This window comes from Garra rufa, chromosome 24, assembly GCF_049309525.1.
Source record: "Garra rufa chromosome 24, GarRuf1.0, whole genome shotgun sequence".
NCBI classification, from domain to species: Eukaryota; Metazoa; Chordata; class Actinopteri; order Cypriniformes; family Cyprinidae; genus Garra; species Garra rufa.
The window spans coordinates 36,976,102-36,990,963 of record NC_133384.1 but is presented as its reverse complement, the minus strand read 5'-3'; the positions used below and the strand labels follow the sequence as shown (position 1 = coordinate 36,990,963).

The 14,862-nt window shown below is 38.0% G+C and overlaps 1 pseudogene and 4 gene segments (V, D, J or C); 4 read left to right on the top strand and 1 right to left on the bottom strand.

Moving 5' to 3' along the window:
• Nucleotides 1-275: 275 nt before the first annotated feature.
• Nucleotides 276-776, top strand: LOC141300800 (Ig kappa chain V-III region PC 2485/PC 4039-like). The segment is given in 2 exon segments: nucleotides 276-339; nucleotides 442-776. Coding segments are annotated over 2 exon segments (387 nt in total).
• Nucleotides 777-1,195: 419 nt separating this feature from the next.
• LOC141300355 (Ig lambda chain C region-like) lies at nucleotides 1,196-2,669 on the bottom strand. The segment is given in 3 exon segments: nucleotides 1,196-1,646; nucleotides 2,512-2,563; nucleotides 2,655-2,669. Coding segments are annotated over 3 exon segments (384 nt in total).
• A 518-nt stretch (nucleotides 2,670-3,187) lies between these two features.
• On the top strand, nucleotides 3,188-3,660 carry LOC141300799 (immunoglobulin kappa variable 4-1-like). The segment is given in 2 exon segments: nucleotides 3,188-3,236; nucleotides 3,326-3,660. Coding segments are annotated over 2 exon segments (384 nt in total).
• A 4,643-nt stretch (nucleotides 3,661-8,303) lies between these two features.
• On the top strand, nucleotides 8,304-8,767 carry LOC141300523 (immunoglobulin kappa variable 1-27-like). The segment is given in 2 exon segments: nucleotides 8,304-8,352; nucleotides 8,442-8,767. Coding segments are annotated over 2 exon segments (375 nt in total).
• A 117-nt stretch (nucleotides 8,768-8,884) lies between these two features.
• Nucleotides 8,885-10,350, top strand: LOC141300354 (Ig kappa chain V region K29-213-like; annotated as a pseudogene).
• The last annotated feature ends 4,512 nt before the right edge of the window (nucleotides 10,351-14,862 follow it).

The window sequence follows — 14,862 nt, the reverse complement described above, 5'->3', positions numbered from 1 at the left end:
AAAATTCATAAAAAATAAAAGTAAATACAAATTTAATAGAATTATTCATAAAATGCATGTATTAATCACATTTTCATAGGGCATCATAATTGAATAGGGTCATGCATTTTTAAATAAGTTCTGATGACCTGTGACCTCCGTTTTTCTTAGTGATCCAACTGTCACTCGGTGGGGGGCATGGAGCTTTAGACACATTCATTTTCATAGATTTTGCATTGCAGCACAAGCTTCAGGAGGTTTTATATCTCTGTGAGTTTGAACACTGAGAATCTGAACCAACAGCAACCATGAGCTTCATCACCATCTTCATCTGGATCTTCACTAGCTGCTGTTTCACAGGTGAGGAAATAAACAGACTCTAATTTAACTGATCATGTGTGCTAAAATATTGTCCTTCATCACATATATAATTGTAAATGTTTACTATTTTTCTTGATGTAGAATCAGCAGCTGGAGTGACAGTCACTCAGACGCCTGCAGAGAAACCTGTTCAACCAGGAGACACAGTTACCATGTCCTGTAAAACCAGCCCTGAAGTTTACCAGAGTTGGGGTTATCAGCCTCTACACTGGTACTTACAGAAACCTGGAGAAACTCCTAAACTCCTGATTTATAATGCAAACAGCCGTCAATCAGGAACTCCATCTAGATTCAGTGGCAGTGGATCTAAGACTGATTTCACTCTGACCATCAGTGGAGTCCAGACTGAAGATGCTGGACATTATTACTGTCAGAGTTTCCATGTAGTCAACAGTCAATATGTGTTCACACAGTGATAAAGAGTCGTACAAAAACCTCCGTCAGTCAGTCACAGTGACTGAACTGATACTGCAGCTGCTCAAACACTAACACTCACACAACAGAGCAGGTTTTCATGAATATTAAATTAATTATAAAGCATTTATTGGGCTTTTCACATGCTAAATAAGTAAATTAATGAATAATACTCTTTACCTTATTAAACTGACCTAAAACTGTGTGAGGTTCATAATTTGGACACGGTTTCGTTTCAACATGAATCTGCAGGTGTTTTCATGGTTCGTTGATTTAAGTTTATTTGTAAAAGCTAAAACTCTGATCCAATAAATGACCCAAAATAAAAATTTAAAAAACACAAAAAAGGGCACAAAGATATAAAGTTACAATTTTATTTATTGAGTGAGTTGTAATAAAAATGAGTGAATGATAAAGCACACATATAGTCTTGAATGAAACACACAAAGCAGAGCAGATGCAGATGAGAGCGCCTGAAGCTGGATGTGGAGAATGAAGGAGTCGCTCATGTGCTGTTAGTCTCCATGTGAGACATGAGTGAGAAGAGCAGCAGATCTACTCTGAACACTGATGTCTGGTCAGGTGTCCAGTGATCGCAGTCTGGCCGCTCCGTGTGGCCTCACAGATCACTGAGACGCTCTCCATCCACTCCTGCTCAGAGAGAGTCAGGCTGCTGCTCCAGCTGTACAGACCGTCCTTCTCCAGGAGCCCAGCGCTGCTCTCCTGAGACCTGCTGCTCCCGTCCACCTTCCAGCTCAGGCTCCAGTCTGACGGGAAGCCCTTGTTGGCCACACACACCAGTGTCGCTGTCTTCTTTGAGGAGATCTCTGCACTGGAGGGCGGCAGGACGCTCACTTTAGGACGAGTGACGCCTGACAAACACACAATAGTCCACTCAGTCAAGAACAAAGCATTTCACTCCTTTCAGGTTCAGAAAAATATATTAACGATTAATACAGTGCTAGTTTTTATTAGTCATTTTAGCATCACTAAACTGCAAGTCACCTGAATTAAATTTTACGAAGACTGTGATCAACAAAGCAATGAAAGTTTGGTAAAACTTATATTGACTGGAAGAGACATTTTCATTAATAACTTCAATACTAGCCACTTTTATTAAAAGCATCAAAGATCAGATATGAATAAACAATTACTGCAGGAATTCATTACAAGTTTTGATGGCAGCATGAGAAAATTGAGTACAAAAATTTGTTTTAAAAATAGAAAATTTTACTTTTGACTAGCATCTCTACTATAAATTATTTACTAATAAAATATTAACAAAAAATACAACTAAACAACCATAATTTCCAGTTTGAAAATATCTGCAGGGTTTGCTCAAATCAACATACTAATCTGAAAATGTATGTTTAATTACTGTCTTACATTTTCAGGTAAATTCAGAGTTGTGCCAAAATGACATAACACTACATTTGATTTCAGTGCACCTTTTTAACATTTAGAATTTAACTATCAATGAGGGAAAAAAAGAGCTGAAGCTCTGAAAACTTAATCTAGTTATTAAGAAATAACAGAAATGATTATAGTTCACTGGATGAAAACAAAGATGCCATGACAATAAAAAAACATCTTTACAATGTTGATTGCCAAACATTCAATGTGAACTAAAAATAAAATTAAAATATAAAAATAATCAGAAAAGTGTATCATTTCTATAGAGCAATAAAGTGTTTAACAGTCAGTTGTATTAATAATATTAACTGATGATTTACTTACTGCCAACATCCAGTTTGGTGCCGCTGCCGAAAGTCCACCACAGTGATACAAACTAATAGAGCAGCTGAACAAAAACCTCCTGAACGCTTCACTAACTGCACAAACACACATCAACTGAGTCTCCAACAAACACATCCACTCACAGCACAAATGATCATTAATGTACTTTATGCAGTCTGCATTATTACTAAAGCATGAACCTGAATATATAAGAAGTTTATATTATGTGTAGCGTGACTCACAATTCAGTGACTCAGTGACTAATAGAGACACATGTGTGATGATCCTCATGTCTGTTAAAACCTGCAGGAACATACATGGATTTAGCATAAAATTTAAGAATTAACAGTCATGTTTCTATCCAACTACAGTCAAAAATATTCTCAATGTCTCACAGGAGAGAGTCAGGTTAATATACTAAAGTTGGTCTTGAAGAGTTATTCAGAAGTGAATGATTTCATATCATTTATAATTTGTTGGCTATTAGAAGACATTATATTATGAAAAAGATTAATTTCTTATTTCAGTAATTTGTGTCTGTTAATGAGTGACTGTCTTCAGGTAAATGATCTGGAGTGTGTTTGCATATTGATCAGATGCTTCAGTGTTCTGAGAGTGTTTATAGTGCTGTGAGTTTAACACTTCATCACTGACACACACAACAATCTTCATCAACATGACCTTCATCATCATCTTCATCTGGACTCTCACAGCGTTTGCTCAAGGTTTGTGGAGCACAAGTTTGATATCAATTCATTTCTTCAAGTATATTGTCAAAGTTTGGAGTTGATTTTCTTCTTGTTGTGTGTTTCAGAGTGTAGAGGACAGATCACCGTCACTCAGAGTCCCTCAATGACAGCAGCTCAACCAGGAGAAACTGTCAAAATCAACTGTAAAACCAGCAAAGATGTGCACAGACTTGCTGTGTTAAACTATTTAGCCTGGTACTTACAGAAACCTGGAGAAGCTCCTAAACTCCTGATTTATTGGGCTAACTTTCTCCAGTCAGGAACTCCATCTAGATTCAGTGGCAGTGGATCTAACAGTGATTTCACTCTGACCATCAGTGGAGTCCAGACTGAAGATGCTGGACATTATTACTGTCAGAGTTACCATGAAATCAGCAGTAAAAGTGTGTTCACACAGTGATAAAGAGTCGTACAAAAACCTCCGTCAGTCAGAGTCACAGTGACTGAACTGATACTGCAGCTGCTCAAACACTATCACTCACTACTGACACACAGAGACCAAACACAGGAACTACACATGTGCTCAAAACTGAGTTAGGACTCAAATCAGCTCTATTAGACTGTGATCTGTCCTGTGACAGATGTATATTCAGACATGTTCTGATTCTAAGACAAACTTGTCAAATCATACAAAAAAACAGCATTTTTCTCAGTTCTAGTGATGTTTTGTTTTTTTAGATTCTACTACAATCATGATAAACTGGCCTTATGAAACTACCACTCAAACTCCATAACTGTCTCATCACTCCATGAGCAGAAGTGAAACTGTTCCAGTTCAGAGCGTTGAACCAATCAAACAGTGAAACTGTGAGTTTGAGGTGTAAATCAGATTTGCATTGGCAGCTTTAGTGATTCTGATCGTCTCAGAATAGAGCAGCTCCGTCTCCAGTGACCATGTTCAAACCCCAAGAGCTTCAGTTCACATTTATTTCAACGTTGTAATTTCAGTTACATCTGATCAAATGCACATTAATATTCTTTAGCTTGGGCTAAACCATCAGTTTTGTTTGGTCGGAAGTTGGAACAGCAGCTACGCTAATTATTTCTTTGTTTCTCTGTCTCTGCCTGGATTCAGAAGAAGAGATGATGCCAACCCCTCAGAGGACCGCAGATGATGCCAGCCTTGAAACAACATACAGCACTACATAATTTTCCTACAAGTTGATTACAGCACATAACCATTCCAATTAGTGTTCATCATCTGTTTTGATTACACAATTACTGATTTTAACATTTATATCATATGTACATCGACTCAACATACAGTATTCACCACTAATAAGCTACTAAATATATTGTAGTAGCCAAAAACTTTTGTACAGCTGCTCTGCAACAATTTGTATTGTAAAAAGCGCTATACAAATAAATAAACTTGAAACTTGAAATAAACTGCTAAATGCAGCTGTTCTCAACTATTACAATCCATCAACAGCAGCTCAAACTTTAGTGAAGGAACGACACACTGATCAATGATGCAGTCCAACACAAATGGAAGGCGTTCAGAAGCTTTATTGAATGAACATCAATGGCAGCACATTGAAAGACTGCTTCAGTATTGAGCTGTAAATCACGTGACTGCTGTGAATCCTGCTGCTCTTCACTGGAGAAACATCAGCACTCGGAGCTCTTGAGGAACGAGGCCTCTTGATCATCTCCGGCATGTGTTACTCTGCAGACGAAGCGCTCTGAGCGTTCCCAGAGAGCTTTTTTGACGCTTAGGACACTGCTGCGGCTGTATCGTCCGTCCTGCTCGCTCTCTGCGCTGGTCTGAACCCCCTCGGTGACCTTTGACCCGTCCAGCATCCAGCTCACCTGCGCCCCCTGTGGAGAGTATAAGAGCTGAGCAGACAGAGCAGTGCGGCTGAGTCTCCAGAGATCTGCAGAGAAGAGGGAGGCAGCAGAGACACGGAGGGCTTCACTGCAGGACCAGCTGAAACACACAAACACACACAAAACTCAATTATTCACATCTGCAGCTACAATCTTCACTGGAGCAGACGAGCTAATGCTGTCAAAATCACCATCAGTTCATCTTTACTGTAATTCCACATCACTGCTGTCATTCATAGCCTATACTAAACTCAGTCTGAAAACATTCTCAGTTAAATCAATATTCACTACTATTCAATGTATCATGTACTTCTAAATATTAATCAGTTCTCTGAAACAGACATGATATGAGGTCAATCTTATAATAATTCAAGATTTTCTGAATAAGGTACAGTTAGTTTAATGTCAGTCTGATTAAAAAAAAATCACATGCAAATTGATCATTTATGCATTTCGAAAAGTAATTTAAATATTGTATTTTGAAAATATTAAGAGATTCACAATAATAAATAGATAAATGTTCAAAATATGAATCATTAATTTTTTTCTCTTTGTCTGATAATGACACCTACAAAATTAGAATTTTGTCCATATCAAAAAATTTTATTTCAGCATTTCAAAAACTCTTAATGTTAAATTTACCAATAATTGTGGAAAAATTATTTCCAGATGCAACTACTGTAAATATATGTTAGAAATCATTGCACTCTATATATATATTAAAAATCAATTAAATGTTAAGAATAACATCTGAAATTACTCATGTATAATGTAAAATTTAAACAATGAAACATGCCTTGAAATGGAAAAATATATATATATTTCATAAAATAACACTGAATGTAAATATGCATTTGAAAAATAGCAAAGTTTTAAATTATGAAGCCGTTAAATTCACCTTAAATATATTGCAATTAACTTTTCACTTATATTATATATACTTAATTTTTCACTTATATATATATATATATATATATATATATATATACTTATACACCATATTTTATATTTTTAAATCTTGTTGCTAAATGCGTACTTAAATCATCTAAGAAAAAAAAACCATACATTTTAATGATAGAATTAAAGAGACTTACCGATCGTCAGTTTAGTTCCTCCACCAAAAGTGTACCACAGTGCTTCATTCTAGTGAAAGCGTCGTACAAAAACCTCCGTCACACTCAAATAAACACAAACTCCAGCAGAGAAAGAGAGAAGGACACTCACACACACTGATATGAGACTCAACATCAGCTCTTCTCAACATCAGACATGGATTATTGGACTAAAGTGACTTTCACAAAAAGGGCCTTTTCTAAATGTCTCCTAATGAAACCTAGTAATTTATTCTAAATAAATATGAAAGTTAATTAAAAAAAAACGATTTATTGATAACATTTTCATTAGACCTCTTGACTTTCTAAATGATTCTGCATTTGTAAATCAAGTTTTGATTACCTGTGACCTCTGGCATGACCTTTGCCCTCTCATGAAATCATAGTAACATTATTGTTTCTTTGATGCAATGGTCATTTGATTGGTCAGAAAACCTGGAGCTTCTGACGCATGAATTAAAGTTTTTGACTCATACATGAAAAAACATCCTAAATACAGGTATATTTTATGTGCATCATCTGCTGTAAACCATACACAGATTTACATAGAGATGATTTGCATTGCAGCACAAGCTTCAGGAGGTTTTATATCTCTGTGAGTTTGAACACTTAGAATCTGAACCAACAGCAACCATGAGCTTCATCGCCATCTTCATCTGGATCTTCACTAGCTGCTGTTTCACAGGTGAGGAAATAAACACTATTCTAACTGATCATCTGTCTGAACACTGAATTCTGAATGTTTATTATTTCTCTTGATGTAGAATTAGCAGCTGGAGTCACAGTCACTCAGACGCCTGCAGAGAAACCTGTTCAACCAGGAGACACAGTTACCATGTCCTGTAAAACCAGCCCTGAAGTCCGACAGGGTTGGAGTTATGAGCCTTTAGCCTGGTACTTACAGAAACCTGGAGAAACTCCTAAACTCCTGATTTATAAAACAAATGTCCTCCAGTCAGGAACTCCATCTAGATTCAGTGGCAGTGGATCCAAGACTGATTTTACTCTGAAGATCAGTGGAGTCCAGACTGAAGATGCTGGACATTATTACTGTCAGAGTTACCACTACATCAACAGTCAACAAGTGTTCACACAGTGATAAAGAGTTGTACAAAAACCTCCGTCAGTCAGAGTCACAGTGACTGAACTGATACTGCAGCTGCTCAAACAACATCACTCATGCAACAGTGTAGATTTTAATGGATATTAATTGAAGCAAAGCATTCACTGAGTTACTTGCTATATATATTTCTCTAACACTCTGTAAATAATTAAATTCTTCTAACACTGTATATGTGACATTCATAATTTGGCATTATGTTCTTGTTTTATTATGAATCTGCAAGCTCAGCTGCTCAAACACTTTCACTCATTACTGACACACAGATGGTTTAATTTTAAAACATAACATTTTCAGTGTCAGTATCGGCATTATAAATCTCTATTGCAGTAAAAATAATTGATTTACTTTAATCCAAAATGAATGGTATTGAAACAATCTGATAAAGCAACTGTACAAAAACCGCTGAGCGCTTTACTAAGTGCACTTAAACTACATCACACAAACATCATTTCTTAAGTAATAAATTCCACCAAACACATTTGAAAAGCAGGTCATGTAGTCGACAATTGCACTTTTACTTAATGTTCAGATTTTAACTGCTGGTCAACTCAATCAAACTCAGATGATTCAGTGATTGACAGACAGGTATGTCCGTTAAAAACCTGCAGAAACTAATTTAGGAACTAACAGTCATGTTTCTATCCATCTAGAGTCAAAAATATTCTCAAAAGTCTCACAGGAGAGAGTCAGGATATTATACTAAAGTTGGTTTTGCAGATACTTGGCCTCACTCACCCCCTTTATTTAAAAGTGAATTATGTGATATAATTTATAACAGATTGGCTAATAGACGATATAATATTATGAAAAGGATTCATATATTTTACTTTGGTAAATGTATTTTGTCTGTTATTTGGCGACATGTAAATGATCTGGAGTGTGTTTGCATATTGATCAGATGCTTCAGTGCTCTGAGAGTGTTTATAGTGCTGTGAGTTTAACACTTCATCACTGACACACACAACAATCTTCATCAACATGACCTTCATCATCATCTTCATCTGGACTCTCACAGCGTTTGCTCAAGGTTTGTGGAGCACAAGTTTGATATCAATTCATTTCTTCAAGTATATTGTCAAAGTTTGGAGTTGATTTTCTTCTTGTTGTGTGTTTCAGAGTGTAGAGGACAGATCACCGTCACTCAGAGTCCCTCAATGACAGCAGCTCAACCAGGAGAAACTGTCAAAATCAACTGTAAAACCAGCACAGATGTGACCAGACTTAGTGGGCTTGATCATTTAGCCTGGTACTTACACAAAGCTGGAGAAGCTCCTAAACGTCTGATTTATTATGCAAACCTCCTCCAGGCAGGAACTCCATCTAGATTCAGTGGCAGTGGATCTAACAGTGATTTCACTCTGACCATCAGTGGAGTCCAGACTGAAGATGCTGGACATTATTACTGTCAGAGTTACCACAGTGGTCCAGTGTTCACACAGTGATAAAGAGTCGTACAAAAACCTCCATCAGTCAGAGTCACAGTGACTGAACTGATACTGCAGCTGCTCAAACACTATCACTCACTACTGACACACAGAGACCAAACACAGGAACTACACATGAGCTCAAAACTGAGTTAGGAATGAAAACAACTCTATTAGACTGTGATCTGTCCTGTGACAGATGTGTATCATTGAAATAGGCTCTGATTCTGAGAGAAATTTATGTCAAATTAAACAAAAATAATAATTTTTCTCAGTTCCAGTAATGTAGTGTTTGCGTTTTGTTTTTGTAGATTCTACAATCATGATAAACTTGCCTTATGAAACTACCACTCAAACTTCATAACTGTCTCATCACTCCATGAGCAGAAGTGAAACTGTTCCAGTTCAGAGCGTTGAACCAATCAAACAGTGAAACTGTGAGTTTGAGGTGTAAATCAGATTTGCATTGGCAGCTTTAGTGATTCTGATCGTCTCAGAATAGAGCAGCTCCGTCTCCAGTGACCATGTTCAAACCCCAAGAGCTTCAGTTCACATTTACTGCTAAATGCAGCTGTTCTCAACTATTACAATCCATCAACAGCAGCTCAAACTTTAGTGAAGGAACGACACACTGATCAATGATGCAGTCAAACACAAATGTAGGCGTTCAGAAGCTTTATTGAATGAACATCAATGGCAGCACATTGAAAGACTGCTTCAGTATTTAAGAAAGACTTCTGATCTCCAGTTCAACCACTGTCACACTCAAATGAAAAAAAGTTTTTTTTAAAAGGTCTCCTAAATAAAAACCAGCAATTCAAAAATGCATAAAAACTAAAAGTAAATACAAATGTAATAGAATTATTCAGTAAATTCATGTTTTAATCACATTTTCATTAAACATAATTGCATAGGGTCTTGCATTTCTTAATGCATTTTAAATATTTTTTCAATAAATTCTGATGACCTGTGACCTCTGTTAGTGATTCAATTCAGTGAGGGGCATGGAGCTTTAGATACATTCATTTTCATAGATTTTGCATTGCAGCACAAGTGTCAGGAGGTTTTATATCTCTGTGAGTTTGAACACTGAGAATCTGAACCAACAGCAACCATGAGCTTCATCACCATCTTTATCTGGATCTTCACTAGCTGCTGTTTCACAGGTGAGGAAATAAACAAGACTCTATTTTAACTGAACATCTGTGCTAGAAATACTGTCCTTCAACAAATACTGAATTCTGAATGTTTATTATTTCTCTTGATGTAGAATCAGCAGCTGGAGTCACAGTCACTCAGACGCCTGCAGAGAAACCTGTTCAACCAGGAGACACAGTTACCATGTCCTGTAAAACCAGCCCTGAAGTTTACCAGAGTTGGGGTTTTCAGCCTCTAGGTACTTACAGAAACCTGGAGAAACTCCTAAACTCCTGATTTATGCTGCAGACACTCTTGAGTCAGGAACTCCATCTAGATTCAGTGGCAGTGGATCTAACAGTGATTTCACTCTGACCATCAGTGGAGTCCAGACTGAAGATGCTGGACATTATTACTGTCAGAGTTTACACAGCATCAACAGTAAAGATGTGTGCACACAGTGATAAAGAGTCATACAAAAACCTCTGTCAGTCAGAGTCACAGTGACTGAACTGATACTGCAGCTGCTCAAACACTATCACTCACTACTGACACACAGAGACCAAACACAGGAACTACACATGTGCTCAAAACTGAGTTAGGAGTCAAATCAGCTCTATTAGATTATGATTTGTCTGGTGATGAAGAGATTTGGCTATAATCAGAGAAAGCGGAGTGTGTAAACTGATATCAAATCAAAAACACAGTTGTGCCATATCTCTCAGATCCAATGTTGTGGTGTTTGTTTTGGTTAGATTATAGATTTATTACACTCAGATTTAATTCTAAAGTCATATGTGACCTGTGCTGGCAAAATGAGTTGCGATAAGCACATTAAGCACATTCTGTCAAATGCCTTGGACGCATCAATAAACCCAATAAACATTGTAGAGCCCTGCCTTCTGTAGGATTCTACAGCTTCTTTCAAGGCATAGATACATAGATCAGTACTGTGCTGAGACTTAAAGCCAAATTGATTTTCCGTGGTGTAAATGAGCCCACTCAGTCTATCTAGTAGCATCTTTTCTAACACCTTTGAAAGAATGCTAGCTAGAGCGATGGGTCAATAATTTTCAAGACTCCCTATTTTCCCTGCCTTGTCCTTAATGACGGGCACTAATGTGACGGTCAACATGGTGTCTGGCAGTATACCATGAGACATCAGCCCTGTGAGACAAATGGATAGAAGGGCTGACACTCTGGGGCTGGCTAACTTGAGATGCTCCGCAGTGATGTTATCTTTGCAACTAGCTTTTTTATCAGCTAGTTGCTCTATAGCATTATAGACCTCATTGGGAGTAAAGTGAATTACATCCTCATTTAACTCACACACACAATAGGATTCACTTTTAATACAATTAAACAGAGTTCCATAGTGCTGCCTCCACAGCTTTGCTATATTTTCTGCACCAGATACACCTTCGATATGGCAAGGCAATATGTCTTGGCCCTATTTGTAGCTTTCACCTCCTTCCAAAACTCAGTGACATTGTTGCCAATCAAGTTTTCAGCCATAGAGTGAGCTCTTATGGCTTCCTCATGCTTTCCAACAAAGCGCACTGCATATTTATATTCAGCCCTGGTAAGCTTTTTGTGTTTTAACTCTGGCCCCTGTCTGGGTCTACCAGCTATAACCCAGGTCCTATGAGCCGTCTTAGCAGCTTCTTGGTGGTCAACTACATACTTATTCCAGCCAGGCTTGGTATTCTTAGCCCTTCTGGGATGTGTGTGTAAAGGGCGACTGGCATCATGTATAGCACTCACTATACCATTGTACATTTCACATAGGTCATTACAGTGAGTGACATCATCACAATTAATATTTGAACATAAAATAGCACCCATGGGTAGCTGTACTTCCCTTAGAAGAGCATCCTTTCTATCAAGTTTATCCCAATCCACTTTGACCATGTTGGCGCCATCTTCATTCGAACTACTGCAGTCAGGTAAGTTATCGACATTTATAATCATAGAGACAGGTAAATGATCAGTTGTAGTCAGAATTTCAACTTTTTACAGACTTTCATGAGCATCGGCTGTACAGATTACATGATCCAGCCAAGATGTCGTGTTCCATGCTTCACTGATGTAAGTATAACTACCGGCAGGTAGGAAATTCATACTGGAAAGAACCAGTTTGCTATCATAACAGAACTGTAACAAAATGCTGACCAAAGAGAGATTTGTCATCAGAGATGTCTGCATTCAAATCACCCATCACAAATATATTTGCATATGTACATTCCCTAATATAAGAGTTCAAAAAGGCCAATCTATTCATATATTCATCTTCATTTTTATAGCAGTCATATGGAGTATAAACATTTAAAATAATAAAAACATTCATAGAATTCACAACTTTAATTGCAATGCACCAGTCCACCTCTAATCTGATAATACTAATCATTGGATCATATTTCTTGCGCCACAAAATGGCCACATCTCCAGGTATTCTACCACGCACCATTTTGGTGCTTAAATCTGTTGTGGATTCTCCTGCTCTATGAAAATCACTGTGGACAGAATTAAGTTTATCAAGGTCCTGTTTGGCTAAAAATGTCTCTTGCAGGCAGAGAATGTCTGTGGTCTCCAGTAGCTGGTCAACCATAATCCGATGTACTCTGTCCCCAGCACTCTGTCCTAGGCGCAAGCCTCGTGAGTTGTATGACACCACTCTGAGCACCATCACTATTGCTAGTACTAGGTATCAGGTACCCCTGATCCCATTACAGCCACATTCATCACTGATATTGGCACAGCTGTAGATTTAGGTTTGCATGACTCATAGAATCGCCGCACGAAAGTGCCTTCAGGCCACAGCTCTGGATTATACATTTCATCTACTTCTTTGCACTCTGCGGTTATTTTAAAGGAACTGAACCGACTTTGTACAGCTTCTATCTTTTGGCAGGTTACATTACGCCCAAGTTTATCTTTCATATAGTTAGTCAAAGTCTCAGAGTCTAAATCAGGTGAAAATTGTGTTGCAAATACACTCACCAGTTTTTTCTTTACTGAAGCATTTTCATGGACCTGTTTCCTGCGGTTGTTGCTCCTCTTGCCCTGGACCAGGTTCCAGGGTGGGGTAGCTGCCATGTCACTCCACTTCACATGAGAGTCTTCCTTTGCAGCACTGGTTGGCCTGCCCAGGCCTGAAGCAGAATTCTCGATCTGGCTTGAATCTCCTTCACTGGTCTGACCCTCCATGTCATCTTGGGTCTTCTCACAGGCTTGAGGAGTGGACACTCTCTGAGTCGTTGCAGGCTTATTGATTTGGAGAACAGGCAGTGGCGGTTCTACATTGAATTGCGCCCCGGGCGAGACTCCCTCCCGGCGCCCCCCGACAACTGCCCCCACCCACCCCCAAAAACAACCATGACAAAACTTCACATTTTGCATCATAAACAAGAAGGCTAACAAACCTAAGAGTTAACGTTATACCACTAATTAACATAATGACATGACTACCTTAATCATACAGAGAGAACATTGTTGCATACCTTTATCTTTTGCCCGTTTCTCCTCATCTTCTTTTCTTTTTTTCCTAAATTGGGCACCTGACAGCTTTGGCCTTTTACTCTCCATCGCTGTGTTTACTTTGTAATCGACACTCAACAGATTTCCCACCCCCAAAACTGTCACTCACGACTAAACCAATTCACCTCCACATTATTCGTTTTTTATTTCCTATTTTTATTAGCCATATCACACAAATAAATAAAAAAAAAGTGCAAATTATTGGTCTGTGTTTATAATATTTTGAATGAAATGTGCGTTATTTGTAAGACAGTCAGGTGTCACTGACATAGTTTAGCCCCCCTCCTTGTCCGCTTCATTTGGGAGAGGTGAACTGTACTCTGCGCCCCGCAACATCTCCACTTTTTATGTCCATTTTAATTCAATGATCCTGATATACTTAGATCTTGAGTCGAGTCCAGTAACAGAGGCAGAATCTCCATTATGAACATAAGACAAATGTAAACACCTGCAGCATTAGTTCTGGGGAATTTACAGCGAATCTTTCCAAAAGGTACATCCTTACACCAGTAGATGGAGACAAGGGACTGTTTTTATGAGTGAGTCGATTCAAATGATTCATTCAAAACACTGATTCAATCACGCTGTCGTTTATTCAACTGATGTTTGAAAAGAAAAAAACAGCGCTTTTGCTGATAAGATGTTACATTATGCCTATAAATGATTATATTGATATGAATTTGTGAAACGTTTGTGAAACAGCACATTAATCCTGTTAAAATTGTTCATTACTGAAGCATTTGCATATAGAGTCTGTTTTACATGAGCGACACACGCTTCAGTGATCTGTGTTTATAACTCTGTCAAGCATCAAACATGATCAACAACTGTTTTTCACTAGAACTGAACCTACAACCAACAAAAATGACTTTCATCACCATATTCACCTGGACAATGGCAGTATTATGTCGAGGTTTGTGTCTGTAAAGTTTAGTATTTTTTTATGTGTTGAGAAGATATATGGTTGAAAAAGTGTTTGTGATTTCTGATCTTTCTCATTTGACAGAATCTATTGGGCAGGTGACAGTAACTCAAACTCCCTCAGTGCTGCTCGCTCAAACTGGACATTCAGTCACTGTTACCTGTACATTTAACAGTGATCCAGACTGCTGTAATAATGGAAATCATTTTCTTAACTGGTACCTAAAGAAACCTGGAGAAGCAACTAAATTCCTGATTTATGCATCAATCACCAGCCAACCAGGAATTCCATCTAGATTCAGCGGCAGTAGATCATCTGGGAGACATTTCACTCTGACCATCAGTGGAGTCCAGACTGAAGATGCTGGACATTATTATTGTCAGAGTGTACACTATCTCAGTGGTAAAAATGTGTTCACACAGTGATAAAGAGCCGTACAAAAACCTCTGTCACACTCAAATAAACACAAACTCCAGCAGAGAAAGAGAGAAGGACACTCACACACACTGATATGAGA